This window comes from Camelus ferus, chromosome 34, assembly GCF_009834535.1.
Source record: "Camelus ferus isolate YT-003-E chromosome 34, BCGSAC_Cfer_1.0, whole genome shotgun sequence".
Taxonomy (NCBI): Eukaryota; Metazoa; Chordata; class Mammalia; order Artiodactyla; family Camelidae; genus Camelus; species Camelus ferus.
The window spans coordinates 15018379-15039748 of record NC_045729.1 but is presented as its reverse complement, the minus strand read 5'-3'; the positions used below and the strand labels follow the sequence as shown (position 1 = coordinate 15039748).

The window sequence follows — 21370 nt, the reverse complement described above, 5'->3', positions numbered from 1 at the left end:
TGTAAATCACCAGCCATCCCAGGGCATCAACCTCATGTGCGCATTCCAGATAAAAATGTCCCCATTCCCTGCTCAGGCTATAGAAATATTGAGAAGATAAAGTGTATGGATAAATTGTCACCAACTGTCTGGAGAGGATGTCTGTTTTAAAGTTGTGGGGGGAGGGTACAGCTCAGTGGTAGAGCATATGCTTAGCGTGCATGAGGTCCTGGGTTCAATCCCCAGTACCTCCATTAAATACATAAATAAAGTTAATTAGTCTTTTCAAATAAATCTTTAGGTTTTCTCTGTCCTAAGTCTATGGGCTCCTTGAAGCATAGACTCGCTTGTTCCCCAGAGACAATGGATGTGAAAATGTCTTGTGATTGAAAGGAGGAAAGAGTTCTCTAAGTATTAGTGTGTTACCTTTCTGCCACTTACCCTCCTTAGAACAGCACCTTACCTTTACCATACAGCAGACTCTCATCAAATATATGCTAAATTCAGTCTTTCATTTCTCACACGGAGTAGCTAAGATACATTAGATTCTCATCTTTCTCGCCTTATAATAAGGGCACCACTTAAAGAAGTAACGGAAAATAAAACCTAATTTACTGGGGCAGTGGAAGTTATTCAAAGCAACTGGGAAATCTACTGTAAAAGACAACCTCTGAAAGAGAATGTCCTTTAAGGATTGGAAGAGCGCGTTTTGAGGTTTATTTCTTTATTTACCCTTGTCTTTGAGTTTACATGGTGGGAATTTCCAATAAAAGGGATTCTCTCCCATTTTCTGCTGAACTTATAAAAGGAAAATAGCAAAGAAAACATGCTATAAGTCATCTCCTCTGTTTGGTTTTGACAGCTGGCAGCTGGCAGATGACTATAATAACCTGGAATAAAGAGAAACAATAGCAAATTTGAGTAATAAAGAATGTTTTCCTTCAAGACTCCTCAAAGTATTGTCATGGAGCTGTGTTTAGAGAAAGGATAGGAAGCATTTAATAACCCTTTTTAGAAGAAGGACAATGAAGCAAGAGGCAAACATCCTTCGGCTGATGTCATCTGCCAGCACGCAATGCCGTGTCTACCAGTCTTGTCTACAGTGCAGCTGGCGCAAACCTCTCAGGTTTCCTCAGTGATGGTGCTGCTTTCCACACAGATGTGGCAGGGGTCGGGGAAGATTTCTTCCTTGCAGTTGGCTCTTGGCCAGGTATAGCAAGGCATTTTTTCAACACAGCGGTAAGAGATTGGACCTCAGCTCCAGGATAACCAGTTTCATATCCTTCTCCCACCAGTAAGGAATGGGGTCTCTTTAATCCATCTCATTGAGTTCCAGAATCATTTTTAAAAAGGCAGACAGTAGGAAAAATAGAACTCTGTTCTACAAATGTAAAGAAGCTTTTTAACATAGTCTGTTCAAAAGACATTAAATGTGTGAAAAGAAAAACTTTAGAATCGTACTATTGATAAAATAAAATGTATCATTAGAGTCTAAAAAGCTATTCATGCGATGAGCTTTGTGAAAGAAGTTATGTACACTTTAAATCCGATCGTGCTGCATTTGGCATTCTTCAAAAAATGCAAGAATCCCTTTGGAAAGTATTTGACTCCCAAATGTTGAGGCCAACGCTGAGACAACCTTCTAGACCTTTCTACGTATTTTGCAATCTGCTTCTATCTCCACAGTAGAAGCTCCCAGCACACTTCTCACACTTCCTGCTGTTCCAGGGCTCCTGGCCTGTTTCCTGTTGATAAGTGTTTAAGAGCTGGTTCAATATCCTCAGGAAAAGACACGGCTCATTTTGTACCCTGGGGAACTCAGATCTACCAGGAAAGGCCATGATCCTCATTTGACTTTTCCCACAATTGCTTCAGAATTACCTCAACACACAAGAGCCTAGAAGAAAAAAAGTCTCGTGGTAGAAAACCAACTCACAGGGCGCTGCTCTCTCTGGTTCTCAATGGAAAACTGTCCCGAGAAAATCATGCTTCAAATTCATGTTCTGATTCTTTGTTTTCTTTTTCTTTTTCTTTCTTTTTTTTTTTTTTTTTCCGTAGCTGTGCTCCAATAAACCTTTATTTAGGGACACTGAAACTTTCATCCCATGTAATTCTCATATGTCATGAAATAGTCTGAAATTGTTGTATTCTTAAAAAAAAAAAACAGAAGAAGAAAAATTTTGTGGAGAGAATGCTGTCCCATGCTCCTTTCCTGTTCTTTTGCAGTATTTGCTCACATTGTGATCGATACTGTGGGTTTTGTTATGCAGACGAGGGAACTGAGGACAAAGATGAATAGAAATAACCTCAAGAACAACAAATATCAAATCAATGCTCTTATTTTTCGCTCCTAGCCATCTAAAGTGACACTTTCCCTTAGGTTGCAGATTTGGAGAGAGAACACAATCCAACACCTACCCTCCACGCAGCCAGACTCCTTAAAGCAATGGCATTTAAAGAGTCACCCAGCCCTGAACTAGTCTGTAGGACTGTAGGATGCCAGAGGTCAAAACTTTATGTCTGCAATCTCAATGTGACACCTTAGTTCACAAAATCATTGGACCTTCTCATATGAACCATATTTTCTTTCTGCAGTAGCAAGGCTTAAAAAATAATCGCTTAACTAAAGGCTTCATCCCTGTCTCTGGTTATGTGCTTATTGTATTAAACACATTCATTAAGTACCTGCACCCATCATAGAAAATATTGGGTAATATCCACAGCTCCCTGATGTGGGTGCCTCTCTACCATCTGTTCATGAATGTAAGTCTCCAGAGAAGGTTGCTTATGCTTGCTTTTGCTCCTTTTTTTTTTTAAACTTTATTTTTTGAGGGGGAGGGAGGTAATTAAGTTTATTATTATTATTATTATTATTATTATTATTATTATTATTATTATTATTATTATTATTTTATTTAACAGAGGTACTGGGGATCGAACCCATGACCTCCTGCATGCTAAGCATGTGCTCTACTACTGAGCTGTACCCTCTCTCCCTCCCCTATTTTTTTAATGGAAGTGCTGGGGATTGAACCCAGGACCTCGGGCATGCTAAGCATATGCTCTACCACTGAGCTAAGCCCCCACCCGCTACTACCCTACTTTTAAAAACTAAATCCCTTCTCTGCTTTTTTACTTATTTTTAATATTCCATACATTTTATATTGCAATATAGATTATGAAACTAATTCCACATGTACCTCATTTCAGCCAACAGTAACACCATGAGGAAATTGTAAATATTTCCACTTCCTCCTTAATGAAATAAACCTCATGAAGTAAAGGGATTTGCCCGATAATGAATCAGAATAAGGGATTTAAAGCTCCCATCTTATGGCCACAGACACCTTTCTTTTTGCACAGCACAATAAATCAACACAAAATGTGTTCAACATAAAGAAATGTCCTAACTAATCGAGGAGAAAATTCTTAAGGAAGAAATCTACAATTACCAATTGATAAGTGACACAGTCCTATGAGAATAAATACAAAAGTGTTCTTTTTATCATTTATTTGCTAATTTAATATCATTTCACTAAGAGATAGATTTTTACTGAAAATGAAACTGAAGCATCCCACTTTGCACTGTTGAAAATAATTAAAATAATTAGAACAGATTTTCCTAAAATTGATTTATCCATAAGCCAGCGAAGTCAGTGTCTGTGATGGTGTCACTTGCGATCATTCCCGTTATACTTGTGTGTGTGGCCACCCTGAGGAAGGAGCCCTGCGCAAGAAGCCAGCTGTGCATCCTGGGTGCAGATGTCGGTTACCCTTCACTTGCCGTGACCTGATTGGATAACTCACTGCAGTCTGGACCACTCATCTTTAGCCACGTGTTGGTGACATAAGCGTGCCTGGAAAGATGTAACATTTAAAATGTTAAAACCGCCCTCTTGAAGACAGCACGCATCTCAAAGACTTCCTGTGTTCCTGGAATAATGAAATACTCAGCACTCTTGAGACTCCCTACAAGCTCTCAATGAGGCGCACACAACCACAACACTGGCTGGTAGCATCTTTTGAAGGGCACCTTTATGCCGACTTTTCCCTCCATCACAAGTCCATTCTAGAATCACATTTTACATTATTTACATTTATTATTATCAGTTCTTCAGTACCTGAAAGGTATAAACAGGGATTCAATGGGAGAAAATGGGAACTGAAACCCCAGCTATGCCAGGAGCACGCAGCGAGACTGCCTTGTTCTGCAAAACAGAGTCTTCAGTTTCTCTGCAGAGGGTCAGAAGTCGCAGTTGTCGCTGGAGAACCATTCACCTCCACGTGACCCCAGCAACACGTGGCCCCAACCTCAGAGAGGCGGCTGGAGCCCCTGCAGCTCCACCCTGGCCGCCCTTCTCTCACAGGCGCACCGCCTCAGCTCACGGCAGTCCTTTGAGAAAGCCTTTCCGTTGAGGATGGTCACGCAGTCCCTGCTTCTTAGGCTGCTGAAATCTATTGTAATCTCAAACCTTAAAAAAAAAGGGGGGAGGGAGTTAATTGTTTCACAGTTTATTTCTAAAATGAAATGCTAAGTACCCAAAAAGTACACAGGGAGGGACCTTAGCTTGATAAAATTACAGAATAGATACCCAGAATGAGTTTACTGGAAAGACGGGGTCAACAGTCTCTTTTCTCTCAGTCCCTCAATTTCCAGGTGCATTCTTAGTCACCTCAGATCACCCGAAACAACAGAAATGATTTCTAACTAAAATTAGAATTTAATTCGATGTACTTTACTGTTGTAAATTCGATGGACTTTACTGCCATCTAGAAAATTATCTATCTCCTCTGTGACTCAGTTTATTTAACTGTAAAATAAAAGTAATTACATTGAATACGTACCATTCCCTGGTAAAATACATCCTCTCTATGGGTATATAGAAAGGTGTGTGTTCAAACACAGCTTTAAACTGTCATATATGCTGATGCAGATACACATCTGCGATTTCAAAGGCTACCACACACACTCACAGGAGTAAAACTAATTTTTAATAATATTCTTGTTTACATTGTCAGTAAATCGATTCTCAGAGACTGTATTTTTAAAGATGTGCTCCCCAGTTCACTGCACAGAAAGCCAAGAAATCTGAGGTCTTACACTATCTCTGGGTGTGGACAAGTTGTGGGGTTGCGTCACCATCGCAACTTGGACGTCAGTTTATTCATCCATAAGAGACCTCAGTCTTTCTCTCTTTCTCTCTCTCAGTGAATCCCAGTCTGTCCCTCTCACTGGTTCACAAGCCATTCTGGGACTAAGCACTATGTTTTATACATCTTTGGACGTCCTCCAACAAACACAGTATCCCAGCTCAAAGCAGATGTTCCAATAACGCTTGTTGAACCAAACTGCTGGACTCTGGTCACCCAAGCAAAACCTCGCTATTCAGTGCCTCTCCCAGGAAACGTGCTGAAGGCTTACAGTTCAGAGGAGTAAGGGGCTCCGTCCATCCACAGCCAGGCCTTGCCGCTGCCGTTGCGGGATAGCCCTGTCCAATAAGAGTAGAAAAACTCAGAGTAGCTCTGGGGCATGGCAAAGTCCTGTGAAAGGCACACAAGAAAACTTCAGCTTTAGAGATGCCATACTACATGCGGACAGAGATGGGTCAGGCTGGCCAGCGCTTTTAGTACAAGAACAACACCGGAGTACATTTAAGAGAAAAGGTGTCCATGCTGAGGTCAGTTAATTTGTCCCAGCTGAAGAATTATTGCGTCTTAATAAACATGGACTATACCCTGAAGTTCTGAAGCTGACAATCATATCAACCAGGATTTATAAATAACCCACTATTTTCAAGTCACAGGATTAAACACAGGATTAAACAAGACTGACATAAAGAATATGTGCAGTGATTCTGGGAAACGGAAGGAGACCTAAGGAGAAATGCCAGAATGGGGAAGAAATCTTTGTTTGTTTATTTATTTATTTAATTCTCTAATTTTTTTGAATTGAAATATAGTCGGTTTACAATGTCACAATGTTGATTTCTGGTGTACAGCACAGTGATTCAGTTATACATATACATACGTATTCTTTTTCATATTCTTTTTCATTCTAGGCTATTACAAGGAGTTGCATATCACTCCCTGTGCTCTATAGTAGGACCTTGTTGTTAATCTATTTTATATATAGTAGTTAGTAACTGCAAATCCCCAACTCCCAATTTATCCCTCCAACCTCCCCCCTTTCCTCCCTAGTAACCACAAGTTTGTTTTCTAGCTCTGTGAGTCTGTTTCTGTTTTATAAATAAGTTCATTTGTGTCATTTGTTTTTTTAGATTCCATATATCATATAGTATTTTTCTTTCTCCTTCTGGCTTACTTCACTTACTGTGACAATCTCCAGGTCCAAAGATTCATAATCTTTACAAATACATGTGAAAGGAACTGACCAGGAAGGAGGAAAGAATAATGAATACACTTTGATGCAGAAAGAGGTAAGAGAAGAATTTATAAGGATGATTTATGTCTCAGGCAAAGAAGGAAAGAAAGAAAAGTGTTTCATATATATGTATACACATGTTTGTTTATTTACATATATGTAATTCCTTCTCTACTGGCCATATTGAAGATGTTTAAAGTAATTTATTTCCTTCTATCTAGCCTCACTCTTTAACTCAGAAGTTATCTAAATCTATTTTGATTATCCATTTTTATGTCTTTCTTTTCCACTATACTATGAGTTCCTTGAGGACATCCACTTTGTTTTATTCATTTTCACATCCTCAGTCTCTCAAATAATTAATGGCACATACGGATTCCATAAAAGATTACTGGAAATATAAATGAAATTATCACTAAGCAATAGTCACAGAGCAGGCATAACAAAAGCACTGAAGTTGAAAATATTGTTTCCAAGTGAATGGTGCCCCCCCAATTGAATGGTACATTGTTAGTTGAGTATTTATTTCAATTAAATAACTCTTTGTTGATAAACTACTCAGTGCCCAGACCTTTGCTAACACAGTGTTAAATAAATAATAGTCACACTACTTGAGGAACTGAATCCAAAGGCAATGACAAATGTAAGAGAAAGGGGAACACTCGTACCATTTTAATACTGCACTTGAGTTGTATGCACTTAGCTCAGTATGTGCCCATTTTATTTTCCTATTTGCTTTGACCAGCCTGTGTTAGACTGTAAACCTCTGGAAGGCAGGATATTCACCTGAAGACGATGGCAATGATTTACTTAAATATCTTTCCATCAAAAGTTTTGTCGGTTTCACATGGAAGAGCGAGAAGTTCTACTTTCATCTTTCTGATGTTGCATCAATATTGTTCCCTTTCTACCCAAACCAAAGGAGGTAAGAAATTAAGGTATTCTTCACTTGACTCCTGACTGATGGGGAGTTTGAGGGCTTTCTCTCATGTTCCTAAGGGGTGGATTTTGTGGAGATCATTCCACAAAGGATGATCTCAGGGGATCAGTCAGAGCAATAGGAATACGGTTTAGCCCTCGATTGCAACAAATGGGAAAATCTGTAGACACTGACTCGTTAGAATCTTCCTGCACACTCTCTTAAAGTCCCTTTTTTTGAGAACACTTCAAACACTGACCAAGCCTCAGGACCTTACCAGCACTTCTTGTGTGTTTATCTTCAGCATGGTCGAGTTCTCAGCAATGCAGAAATATTCACAGCCCTGCCAGCTCCTGCTTTCTTTATAGAACTGGTAGCATTTGTCCCCATGCCACTTCCACATTTCTGGGCAAGGGCTGCATCTGTGTTCTTGAAAAGGAACCAAATTTGGTAAGTTATTTTCTACCCTTTCTTCTCTTGAAATTCAATAATACCTGATGACCCAAGAAATAATTGACCCCCTTTCTCTTAGACATTTAATTGTTCAGGCAATGAAAATTACAAACGTTCATCGAACATCCGCTACACGCCAGGAATTGTCTTTGGTACTGCACATACATTGGGAATTAGAACAGACACTGCCGCTTTTATGGACGATAGAATCTGGTCATGAATGACTGAAACATCAGTGTTCCTTGCCCTGTGTAATTCAGCATTCAGAGAGGATATTCAATTCGTAAAGAACTTTCCATCTGTTCAGAAACTCAATATATATGCACTGTATTTGAGAAACCATTACAGTTTCTATCATTTTCTTCTTATATACTAATATATAATTCTTATATAATAATAAAAAGGTTTTTTTTTTTTTACTGAAATGTATACCAATAGGATAAGGATCTTTTCTCAGTTAAAATATAAGGAAATGAATTTTTAGAAAAAAGATCACATGAATACTAACCCAAGCCTGAACTGGAACAGTAAATCCCCATGTGTCAGAAATTAAGAGGGGGCATCAAAGTCAGAGAAATAAATGCACAAGTCAAGGGGGAAACGGACTCTGCGGCTAGTGGTTGAAAATATAAGAACAAGGTCCTGAGATCCATGGTGTAACATCCATGTGGGCACATGGCCTTGGGGCTTGAAGAATTGGGTACCTGTAACCAAGTCCCTTGTGCATGTAGGGTGGGGTAGAGACTCAATCATTCCACAAAAAGGTCTTGCTTTTAAAAGCAATCCAGTGTCAAAATGTTAACATGTTAAAATCTGAGTGGTCAATACGCAAATGGAAATTACATTGTTGTTTGTATTTTTCTGACTGTTTGAAGTATTTCATAAAGTAAAACGAGGCTTTAAATAAATAAATAATTTGGGAGATGTGCTTGGAAAGTCAGGTTATATCTCTGGCCGAGACCTTATTTCTTATATATCCAACTGCCTATTCAGTGCTTCACCCTGATGTCTAAGTTATATTTCAAATTCAACATGTTTGAAACAGGATTCCTGACTGCCAACCTTTCCCCTCGTAACCACAGAATTCTTCCCCATTTCACTTGATCTCATCTCTGCTTCTAGTTGCTTTGCCCTAGAATTCTGGCGTTTTCTTTGACTGCTTTATTTCTCTCACACCCCATTCTAGTCCATCATGCATTTACATCCACTGATATTATCCCAGCTGGGGCACCATCTCCTCTGTGATTTCTCTGTTTCTATCCTTCCCTCTCCGGGTCTACTTTCAACATACTTGCAGAACGAGCCTCTAAAAACTCATGTCAGATGCGTATTTCCTCTGCTCAAGATCCCATAATGAATCTTCATTTTGCTCCAGATGGAAGCCAGATCCCTTACGATGTCCCCTAATGCCACAAATAACCTCTACCACACCCCCTATTCGTCTTCTACCCTCTCAGTCTACGGCACACAGATTCTTCACAATTCCTTGAATATGGAGGTGCATTCACAGTTTAGGGCTCTTGAACTTCCTACTTCCCAGCCCTGGTTTATTCTTTCTCCCTATGTCTGCATCTCTCAACTCTTCAAGTCTTTGCTCTTACATCATCATCTTTATTAAGGGCTCGTGGTATCCCTCTTTAAATTAGCAACGCACCATCCCTGAATCCGTAATCTCCCTTCCTTTGTCTACTTTATTCCCCACAGGATTGATTACTCTCTCATACATTATGTATATATATTGACCAATCAATCTTGTGTGCCTGGAACCTAGGGTTTCCCAGAATGCAAGATCTTCAGTATTCAAACTGGAAAAGTTTTGAGCAAACTCACAGAAGCTGATGATTATATTTCATGTTTTTAAATCTATTTATTACCATCACCCCAATAGAATGAGAGGTCCATGAGGACAGAAGTCGGTGTGTGTTTTGTATAGTATGCATCAGAAGGCCCTTAATGAATACTAGCTGAGTGGATAGATGGATGGATGGGTGGATGAATGGGTGGATGGATGCGTGGATGAATGGATACTGGGAAAGAGGAAAGTAAGAAATGGACAGCAGCAAAATAAAAGTGGGAAGAAACGTCAAACCAAGAACATCATTAATGCATCTGCATGTAGATTTTATATTTAAACCAAATATAGTTTATTTCTGTAATTTTCTTTATATTTGTCTTTATACAACTAGATGTAAAATGGTTTCAGAGAAACCTGATCATCTTTTGATGATATGGTTCCCAATAGAGAAAAAAATGCAAGAATGTGCACTGGGTTGTTAGATACATAGAAAGCAAAAAAAAAAAAAAAAAAAAAAAAAAAAGAAACAAACAACCAAAAAAAAAAAAATCCCAAAACTACATGAGGTGGTAGATGTGTTAATTATCTTGAACTTGATGGTACATATTAAATAATCACATAGTATACTTTAAATAGATATAATTATATTTGTCAGTTAATCCTCAATGAAGTTAAAAAAGAGTAAAGAAAAGAAAGAAAGTGTGACCAGTGAGCTCATGGGTCCCGTGGGAAGGATGCCCTCGAAGAAGTGGAAGCGTGCACACTGGCGTTACCTACTGGGTGACCATGCAGTCAGGCTGTCTGGTTAGTGTGGGAACCAGCGTGTATGTGGGAGACTGGGAGACCTCATTCTACTGCAAAGTCCCTGAAAGAAAACTAAAAACTGGGGACTTGGAAACGTATGTTGCTTCCTATGCGTGCATGATAAGGAGAACAGAAAAGAAGGCTGACTTGACTAGACTTGGGTATTAGGAAACCCCAAAAGGACAGAAGGAAAAGAAGGCACAGGGCTGAGGGGGTGCTCCTAAGCCTATCCAGTTGCAGTAACCACAGCACGCTTCATCTGCCCTTGGCTTTGTTGTCCTACGTGGTCCTTATTAAAATGCAGATTTTTGGTACCCAGACAAGTCATACTACGTTAAAATAACTGGAATTTGCCTTTTTAACCCGATCCCTATATGATTCTTAAAATTCAAGAACTGTAATTATGAGTTCATTAACATCTTGAAGAGGAAAGATTTGTAAACGCGTTATGAAATGTTTACTACTCTTTGGTGTTTATGTGCCAAAGTAAATTAAGAAATAACCCTGTATTTTATTTACTAGTAGTGTTATTTGGGTTATTCAAAGTTAATTGTATTTATGATTTAAAATGTCTGGATTTGATGAATCCTCTCATGTGTAGTAACACAGACATAGCTGAACTACATGATCCCAATAACTGGGGGGATCTCAGGAGGTCCAAACTCTTTATGAAGTTTGCCAGACGGCTAGTTAAATAGTACAGGGTTCCCAGGTGCACTGAGGGGAGACAGCCCTCTCTGGACAGAGATCCTGAGGGCAGAGGGGGGGCACAGTGATCAGGACTCACCTCCAGTTTTGTTGTAGAGCTCGCGGCAGAGTTTTTCAGCCACGTGATGCAGAGTTTCTGCGAGCTTCCTGTTCTGGGTTTGGAGAGACTGCAGCTGTCGGGAGAGATTCCCCAATCTTTCCTCCTTTTGAGAAATGCTGTCTTGCTGAGCGTTGGAGAGCTGGTAGAACTGAAAAACTAACCCAAGTTACCAAGTCAGACTGGACAGCTTATTTCTTCATTTCTATATTTATTTCTACTTTCTACATCTGGGGAAGACAAAACCGTACATCGTTTAAGAGCCTAGGCTTTGTGCTCTCGTATTGCCCACATTCGCGCTTGGACGCTAGTAAAAAATAAATTGCACTGCCTTCAGCAAGTTAATTTCTCTGTTTCCTTATCTGAAAATGTGGAGTCACAGTAACAGTTCCTAACTTCAAGGATAAATTTCTTAACCCTATTTACTGCTCAATAGGCCCTTTTGTGTACATTGTCAAACCTTTACTCAACCTGAAATCATAGATCCATTTATCTATTGATCATTCTGTTGAGTATCGACAACGTACCATGTATTGTTACCCCATTTAGTCACTGGAATCGTCATATTATCGCTTCTGTATTTTTATAGCTTTGCAATTGGGCTTAGTGAGAACAGGTAACTTTCTTAATATCACTTGGCTAGCAAATTTCAACACTTAGCTTTAAACTCCAGGTTTCTAACTCTAAGCAGAAAAACCCTTCATGAATCATGAACATTGGGGTGCATGTATCTTTTCAAATTAGAGTTCCCTCCGGATATATGCCTGGGAATGGGACTGCTGGATCATATGGTAAGTCTATTTTTAGTTTGTGGAATGGAAGAGGGCCCATGTTTGCATTCATTAAAAATTGCTGAATTTAAATATTGACATATACGCAAACAGACAAAAACCTTCTTATCTCAAACAGAATGTAAAAGCCTAGCTGGTAAGTGATTGTTGTATTTTAATGCCTCTTCCACAGTACACCTCATTTACAGAGTTGCATTACAATAAGGGACACTGAAACTATTCGCAGGCTCCAGAATTAAAGTAAAAAAAAAAAAAATCCATAACAAGCATTTCTCCTCCTAGACAAACTTTGGAACCAGACTCCTCCCCCAAGTCAGAGCTCAGACTTACACACAAGCCCCAGAGCCGCCAGGCCCGTCAGCAGCACCAGAGACAGAGTCAGCAGGACCAGGGCCACTGGGCGCCAAGCAGAAGAGGGCCGGTGTCCTGCCGGGAGCAAAAGAAAAGACAGGGTTTCACTGTTTCTTCCTCTTGGATCTATGTCAGTAGCAAGTGAGTTGGTTCTGGGAAGAAGCAAAGTTTGCAGGATAACAGTAATCAGGGGCTAGATAACATTTCCTCTGTCCTGGAGACATTGTCACAAGGCTCCCTGCCAAGCCTCACTTATCATAGCTAGATGCTGTCACAAGCCCCACCCACTTCTAGCCTCCCCATCCACCCTGTCCTCCTTTGCACAGCATCAAGGTGGCATGACTATTATCTTTAAACGGCTGTTTGTATAACCTTCTTTTTGTCAAAATTCAAGTTGTGAAAGACCTTACGAAAATGCCTGAACAAAGAACAAGTCTTCACATCAACAGAGAAGAGATGGAATTAATTTGTTGTTACTTTTGCAAAACGCCCCCCTCCCAAGTTCCACATATGCTTCTTCTAAAAAGCAAATTGCATATCAGTAATAAGAAACGATTGTTTGACTGTTTCTCTTTGGGATCTCTCAGGCGAAAGTCCCTCTTTTGTAAGGATTTTGTTTGCTCATTCATTTGACTGACAGCACCAAAATAGGTCAAAAGAGAAACATGGTCATCAATTTCTCAACGATGGATCTAAGCAATCTCAATTTTGCACTCGCTAAGTAACTTACCAAAAATAAAAATAAAAATAAAAAAGCTCTGGCCAGCTTCTTTCCCTTGCCCACACCGCACAGGTTGGCCTTGGGGTAACTGCAAAGACTGCTGAGTCACGAGTCAACCCATCACCGAGTTAAGGTCAGCTCTCAGTCTGAATGACCCGCAATATCTGAGAAGGAAGACCTTCAGTCAGCTGCCAGTAGTATCTAAAACGGTGATTAAAATAAAACAGGACAGCAAAACCTTCCAACCAACTCGGGTCTCTTCATGACCTGTGAGTTTTGCTTCATCAGGAATTCAAGTCAGATTCTAAAGCAGAAAAATTAAAGACACATAAATCCATTCCCTCTTTAGCAAAGTCCTCTACATCATATATTTTAGGTACAGAGGTTTGTGCCAAACATTATTTCCACATGGGGAATGATAACTGGTAAACATAGTATAGAAATAGAACGTAGGATCAGTATCTTTTTGGGACTTGCAACCTAACAGGGAATATAAGTAAAAATCAGGAAGCAGACATTGATATATTTTAAAATGTGAATTTTTTGGGCTTTATAATGAATTTTTTTTTTAATTGAAGGAATAGTTGATTTACAATGTTGTGTTAGTTTCTGGTGTACATATATTGATTCGGTCATACATACATATTCTTTTCCACACTCTTTTTCATTATAGGTTATTACAAGTTACTGAATATAGTTCCCAGTGCTGTACAGTAGATCCTTGTTGTTTCTCTATTTTGTATATAGTAGTGTACATCCGCTAATCTCAAACTCCTAATTTATCCCTCCCCTGCCCTTTCCCCTTTGGTAACCATAAGTTTGTTTCCTAAAAAAATGTGAATTTCATTTTCTCTTCATAATCGTCTTCTTCATTAAAAACTGTCAATGGCATGCATTACTTTTAAAATAAAATCCACACCACTTTTCTTAAAGACCCAGATTGCTCTTTCTTTTTAAGTGGAGGTGTTATTACGGTACCTCGAGACTTGAAAACTGCCCATGGTTTTGTTGCACTTAGAATAAAATTCTACCAGACTCTTTTTCAATTGGACCCTACCTCGCACTTTCACGTATTTCTGAACTATTCTCTGCCAAACGCTCTGCTCTCAGGGGCTTTCCGTTTACCCCGAGCCAAACAAGCGTGGCCCCGTCGTAGCACCTCTGCGTCAGCTCTGCCTGTGCGTCTGCACTGATCAGTCCCCAGACGGGTTACTGGCAGCCTCCTCCCCGTTACCCAGCTTTCCATCTACATGGCATGTCCTTGGAAGATGTCCTTGGGAGTCCATCTCCTGCACATCACCCCATCGTTTATTTTTTTTTAAATAAGATTACTAAGTCATATTTTCATGACTTTTTTTGTTTTTGTCTATCTCTTTCCCCTGGAAGGTACATTCCATTAAAACTATGATCTTGTCTATCTTGTTCACCAGTGTGCCTGCAGGACTGAAAATAGCGCTCGGCACTTAAGGGCTGAATTCATATTTGAATGAGCAAAGGAAGGAAGAATGAAATTATGAAAATGTAATACTACCTAAACTATGCAATTTTTAGCATTATTTAAAGGCACAGAGCCTTATCTAAAGTTAAACTTTACAGCTTGATTTTTTTTTTTTTAATCTATTCGCGTTTCAGCAGTATTTCTGTCAGCAGAGGGCAGACTCAGCTAAAGTCACCTCCTAGCCTGTCTGGTTTCCATGCACAGATTTATGTGAGAGTCTGATTCATAAGCTTGTCTACTCCTGCTCAAACCTATTTATATTAATACACATCTCAAAGGCATACATTTTAAAAAGTCCTGTCCCTTTTTATGATTAATATTTCCATGGCCAAAATTAGAAATCGGTAGAACTATGGAAATCAAATTCTTTATGCCTCCTGAAAGCTACTTTTCCTTATATAATATTGAAGGCAAGGGAGGTGTTGATTTTTCTGCCCAAAGGATCAAAAAGAGTGAACTGAAATCTTGACGGCGAAATGAGGGGATGGAATTTAGGGATTAGAACATTATGTAATACTAATTACATCCGTGCAAAGAATAAATACATGAGCCTTCTTAACGGTTGACTCTAGGGCAGAATAAGAAAAAAGCATAGCACAGCTCCAGCCAAGGAAACAAAGTTTAAAAAGTTCCCTTCTAAGGAATTATCTTTCCCTGATCATTTGGAAATTTTTCTGCTCCGACTCTCTGATCTTTCCCTCTCCTCCCTCCGTCTCTCCTCCCTGTTTGAACTCACAGTCCCTTCCTGTTTTAACCAAAGACCCAGAGAAACACAGCCCTTGGGAGTTTCTACAGCAGGTATAATCATTTCCTAGGAAAGCAACTTCCAGGATGGGAAGACAACACTGTTGAAAATTTTACTTTTTCTTTCTTAATGCTATTTTTCCCTCTAGATTTTTTTTTTTTTTTTCCTAACTGTGAGTTTCATGTTCCTGAGTTTTATTCCAAGTGCCCTGATCATAACAAGGTCTCTCTCTAGGGACCACTCCCACCTAAAATAAGAAAAATAAGCTGCCTGGGAGATGCTTCAGTTTGGCTTGGCTTTATTATGGTTTAATTTTTTTGGAAGAGAGCCCCTATGCTGTCTCCTGGGGCGTGTTCAGAAAAAGGTGTGGAGAGGCCAAGGAATGATATAAACATCCCTAGGAATAATAAGAAATATATATGAAAAAAAAAACACCCCTTTCCTGTATCCTCTTACTATAACTATACTGTAAAATGTTACAGTGCTAAGGTCAAGTTTTAAGTACAAATTCCTTTGTGAGTATAAGAAACTTTGTGGATGAAGAGACTTGTCACACTTGCTCAGGCATCCGAGGGAACACTTGGTACGCCCCACTCCCAAGTCCTGACGCTACCAAGTGTAGGCTATTCACCTTTATTTGGGTAAGAAAACGGCTGTGCCCAGGAGCTGCTGAATTTGCTTTGCGTTGAGCAGCTAGTAAATGATGGGGCGGAAGGGCTCCCTAAGCGCTCTCATTCCGGAGCTGAACAGTTTAAATCACGTCCCAGCCATCCCCACAAATCCTACAGTCATATTTGCCTTCATAAGGCAGTTCCACATGGAATTGCAGAAAGACTAGCATTTTCCTGCTTGCAACTTTTCATTTCCAGATTGTGAATTATCTCAGTCATAGCCACCTTTAATCATACATTTTCCGTTGCTATCCGCAAGGTGAACCGCCTACATTTAATCTCTTCCTTAAGGGAAGAATGTTTCTCAGCATGCTATAAGAGGCCGTGCATAGTAGCATTCCATCCTCCTTTTTAGCCTCAGTTGCCCCAAACCTCCCCCATCCACCCCTCCCTTCGAGGACTACCCTTTCCTGAGCCCAACACTCTACCCTGCCCTCCTATTTGACTCTGAGGATGATCCCCCAAATTATCTCAGCCTGATCTAAATTCCAGTCCAAAATTCACCCCTCATCTTTCCCCTCTGTCGTCTTGTCTTCCTTCCTTTTACCCATTAATACACTGCACCCAACTAGTTCTGACCTCTCTGCTTTTACCTTTGCACACATGATCTCACTATGGAGAGGTCACCCCATGCCCATCTTGTTCTTCCTGGAAAACCTGGACTCAGACTTGCAGATGGGATCAAATGTCACCTCGTTCAAAAATACACGCATGAATAAACACAGCCAGTAATTTATTCACCCCAACTTGCTTCTGTGGCCTCCCAGGCACATTCAGTAGTACTACATGACACGTTCTTCTAATTATTAAATCAGATTATTCCTTCCACTTCCCCAAGCACCTAAAAACAGAGGCTCCCCAGTGCCTACCATAATGCTTCATACTTGGTAGATCTGAATGAAAGATTTGTTGAATCACGTAGATGTGATTTATGCCATGACATCTTGAGGAAGAGTTTATTCTGTAGTTGAGGAAATGAAGCTAAAATTCCAAGGAAAATTCAAGAATATTGTAATTAAGATGAGTAGGGGAAAAGTGCAACTTGAATTTATCATTAAAGGGTTTTTTTGTTTTCCTTACATACAGACAGGTTTTAATATTTTTTGGTAGGATTACATTTAGTCTTCAGCAGGAAATGTGGTCCATCAGCTAATTTATTCTCCCCCCCCCCCCTCTCTCCGGCATATTACTACTGTGAAGATCTGTAGTTCCCTTTCTTTTCCAGCTAAGGTTGAGTTAGAATCTCCCGCACCTTAAAAAAGAATTTTTATAAGCACTCACACAACCCCACAACTCCTCAGCTCCTAGCACTTGGCCTTTTTTCTTTACAACCAGGCTCCTCAAAAACAAAGATAGAAAGAAAAAGAAAAGAAAAGAAAAGAAGTTTACTTAAATTATTTATTTGGCTGCGTAACTATTAGTTCCTTTCAAACCCCTTGCTAAGAAAAATTACCAATAATCTATTTTCCTTCTGATTTCTAAGATAACACATTGTTTCTAGCTTTCTTCTTTCTTGAACTCTCTGCCGTGTTAACTGTGTATTATTTTTTAAATGCACTATTTACCCTTGACTTGTCCATTTCTCTCGACGTTACTGCCTCTCGGCTTCCTAGATGCCTCTCCCTCCCAGTCCACATCCATCACTCTCTACTGGCCATTCTTAGTAGCTCCTGTTGGAATCTCTTTCTCAGCCTGTTCCTGAGTTGTATCCTCTAAAATTCTCTCCTTGGCACTCTTCTCCTGGGGGTTGGGTTGGTTTGGGGGGGTATTTTTTTTTTTTTTTTTTTTTGCCTTTTCATTTTACACTGTCTTCCTCAGTGATCTCCCTCATTCTCACAAACTTTAATTCCTACCTAATCGGTATCTTCCACTTCCGGCCCCTCCTCCTCATTTGTACACCCCTTCAGTACAGGTTTTTCCAACCTCACGTTTAGACTAGTGCACAATCTGGACCTAAGCTCATCCAGTTTCACAATCCTTCAACCCATCCCCTTCACTGCCACCTAGATGGCCTTTTAAAACCAGAAAACTGTTATCCCTGTTTAAATACATCAGTGACCTCATTTCACCTACTGAAGAATCAAAATACCTTTGTGCCTGTTATTTTTAGCAGTCAAATGATATCAGATCTATTTTTCTAATAAATAACTTGACTTTTATGGTGACATTCCTCTAAATATTTGCATTATCACCAGATGAAAACAAAACATCCTACCTGTAGGGTCAGATAAGTGGTTTCAGATGTTCGCCTCTAAGACACTTCTTTTGTAACCTCTTCTACAGTTTTCCATTTCCATCCTTACAAAACGGTTGCCAGATGTTTCAGTTTGTGTTTTATCCCGCTCCACCCTGCCTCTCCACCCCACCTCTCCACCCTCCATCCCCAGCAAAACTTATCTGTACACCCTGTTCCGGATTATGCTGATGGCTGATCCTCCTGAGAGTTCCTGGCTCTAGTCTAAGGTGAAAATGAAGTTGTACACAAGCCACTTGAAGCCACAGCCCTAAGAGCTGACTCTTCATAGGATCTGCTGGAGGAAAAGGGACCATATCCTATGATACATACCCGGTGGCTACAGAAACTGACACTCCAAAATCATCACTTTGTTTCACATCAAGGAGGCTGGAAATCCCCAGGGTCACCTCATAACTTACTAGATAGTTTAGTAAAAATAAATAAATAAATAAATAAATAAATAAACAAACAAACAAATAAGTAAGTAAATAAGTTAAAAACTGCCACATCAGTAGATCTCAGGTCGAAGGGTCCTTCAATGAATTGGAGGTGAATGGGAGGAACTGGGTGAATGGGAGGATGTGGAAAGAGAAGGAGATGGATGTAACTGGAAGAGAGAAGCAAGGGGGATGCCGGTGGTGACGGAGCAGGTCTGTATCTTGATTATGGAGTTAGTACACAAATCTGCATGTGATAAAATTGCATAGAACTTTAGACACACACAAGTGCATGCAAAACTGGCAAAATCTGGGTAAGACTGGTGGATTGTACCATTGTCAATTTCCTGCTTTTGTTAACATTTTTTAAGAACTTATCGTTGGGGGAAACTGGGTCAAGTGTACCCGGGACCTCTCTGTACTTCTTTTTAAACTTACTGTGAATCTGTAATTATTTCAAAACAAACCGATAATTCAAAAAAAGAAGAGAAAAGTGAATGGGAATATTTATTAAGGGAAAGGAAGAAAAAAGTTAGCTGATAAAGGAGAAGAGGAAGAGAACAGTGAACAGTGTGCGTCCAGATTTTAAAAAGTGAAGAAAATCCGGACATGGTCAAAAAGAAAGGACATAACTAAGATGGAGGCACTAAATGAACCTCTCCCTGATGCAGACCCACAGAAAAATTTTAAACAGAACACTTTAGGAATTCTCAAGGAATGGAATATTGCAAAGAAACTTTTTTGATATGTCTGCAACATATCAAGGACTTTCTATAGCTGTCAACCTTAACAGCTCTAGAAAGCCCTTGGCATCTTGTAAGAGCGGTTTTGTTACTTCTATTTAACATTAGTTCAAGCTAATATAAATTAATATGTGTCAAATGCTTAAAACAGGGTCAGGCACGTAACAAGCGCTATATGCATGGTTACCATCATTAGCGTCATATAAATAAAGCAGCTGAGGCCCCAGAATTTGTAATGAACTTGTCCAGTATCACACAGTAAGTGGCACCCCTGGAATTAGAACCCCGTCCTGTCTCTTTTACAGTTTGGGGTATTTTCGTTAGAACTCGAGTCACATTTCTGCCTTAGATTCGCTGAGTTCCTTAGGAAGTAAGATTCTTCTCTATGTATGTGAATCATCTCTTCTATGGACTGAAAAAGTATATGTATTTTATTACCATGTCAAAGGGTGAATTACTGTAAACAAAAGCATCAGATGGAAGCTGAATGTAACTAAAATTAAGTCCTTTCACAATTTAACTCAATCATCTCAATAATATCCTAAGAGTCAACAAAACAAAAGGGGATGGGAGGGAAAGTAACTGATTCTGGGGCCACTATTTACATCCTCGAATCATGGAATTTCAGAGCTGAAAGGACCTGAGAGAGCATTTGCTTTAATCCCCTCCCATTTCACAGATGATAAAACCAAACCCTTGATGTTGGCATGGCTCTCCCCAGGCTTCACAACTTCGGGATGCAGAATTATTATAACAAAATATTAGGGTTCATGTGTCTGCTTGGAAATCCTACTCTAAAGCCAGGAGTTCAAAACTAGCAAAAAGGTAGCTTTTATAAATCTTAAGTTTCCAGATCAATCGCAGGTGGCAAGTGAAACAGCCCTGGATCTGGCTTCCATGGGAACGCGGGGAGGGGAGGGGACACTGCTCTAATTGCACAGACAGTCTCCCGTCTGTGGGCAATACACCCTCAACGGCCAGCCACAAAATCTTAACGGAAAAAAAAAATCCGTGCGCATACAGGGTTTCATTTTCTCAGATGACCATATATGTGGCACACAAGTGTAGAAAGTGCCTGGTTACGCGTTCTTGGAAATCACAGACACGTTTTCTCTTCCCTTCGTTTGTTCGTTCCCAGGGAGGCAGCTCATCTCACGCCCCCGCCAGGGCCCTGGCTAGTCTGCACGGCGGGAGGCAGGGTACCTGTGCGCCCGGGCTCCGGCCGCTGGGTTGCGGAAGAGGCTCCGGAACGCAGGCTCGTGGTGGTGTCCGCATCAGCGTCCAGCATGTCCCGCGCGCTGCTGCCCTTGGCCTGCATCCGGATTCCTGCAGGGCCGCCCGGCGGCTGTGAGACGGCGCCGAAGCCCAGGCACTGCGGGGCATCCCGGGCGAGCCGTCGGGGAAGCCTGGGATCCGGTTCCCGCCGGGAGGGGCCCGGCCCCTCTCCTGAGAACGCGGCCTCCGGACGCCGAGCCGGCCGGGCGGGCGGGCGGCGCAGGGCAGGCAGCGTGCGCTTCCTATCCGGGCGGGCTCCGTCAGAACAGTCCCTGAAGGGGATGCCCTTCTCCGCTCTCTTTTGTTTGTTTGCTAGTGCTTCCTGTGAAACTATAGAGTTTAAGAAAAAAAAAAAAAAAAAAAAAGCAAGAATTTACAATCCCCAAGTTTCCTTCTGACCTTACAGAGCAATAATCAGTCAGAGGGACGTCACCCAGACCTCACCCATCACCTACGCACAGGCGCTCAGGGTCAGTGTAACCCCTGTGCCTCTGCCTTCACAAAGAGGAAGGAGCGCAGGGCCGGCCTCTTCCTTTCTCCACGGGCCTAGTGTGCAGCGGCACGCACACGGGATGTCAGCACGAAAGAGCCCTTCGCGGGACAGAGAATTGGTTCTACCTTTTCATTTTACCAAAAAAAAAAAAAAAAAAAAGGAGATGGAAGCCCAGCTAAGTGCTCTGAAGTCACAAAACTGATCAGTGACAGAATTAGCTTTAAAAAATGCTCTCCTTGAAGGGGAGGAGTAACTCAGTGATAGTGTGCTAG

The 21370-nt window shown here is 40.6% G+C and overlaps 1 protein-coding gene across 5 annotated transcripts; it reads right to left on the bottom strand.

The window, feature by feature from the left end:
- Positions 1–3491: 3491 nt before the first annotated feature.
- CLEC1A (C-type lectin domain family 1 member A) lies at positions 3492–21075 on the bottom strand. Of its 5 annotated transcripts, XM_032472845.1 has the most exons (8): positions 20534–21075; positions 18130–18445; positions 16784–16895; positions 12259–12354; positions 11120–11296; positions 7558–7709; positions 5402–5520; positions 4055–4451 (listed from the first exon to the last, which is right to left on the bottom strand). In XM_032472845.1, exons 3-8 carry the CDS (start codon positions 16794–16796, stop codon positions 4292–4294), a joined length of 717 nt encoding a protein of 238 aa, XP_032328736.1. In that variant the 5' UTR covers positions 16797–16895; positions 18130–18445; positions 20534–21075; the 3' UTR covers positions 4055–4291. The 5 variants fall into 5 exon arrangements, 4 of the variants coding, with proteins under 4 accessions (XP_032328736.1, XP_032328737.1, XP_006192238.2 ...); XR_001367041.2 differs by lacking the exons at positions 16784–16895; positions 18130–18445 and adding an exon at positions 3492–3836 and having other exon boundaries at positions 4101–4451; XM_032472846.1 differs by lacking the exons at positions 18130–18445; positions 20534–21075 and adding an exon at positions 17196–17211.
- Positions 21076–21370: the final 295 nt, after the last annotated feature.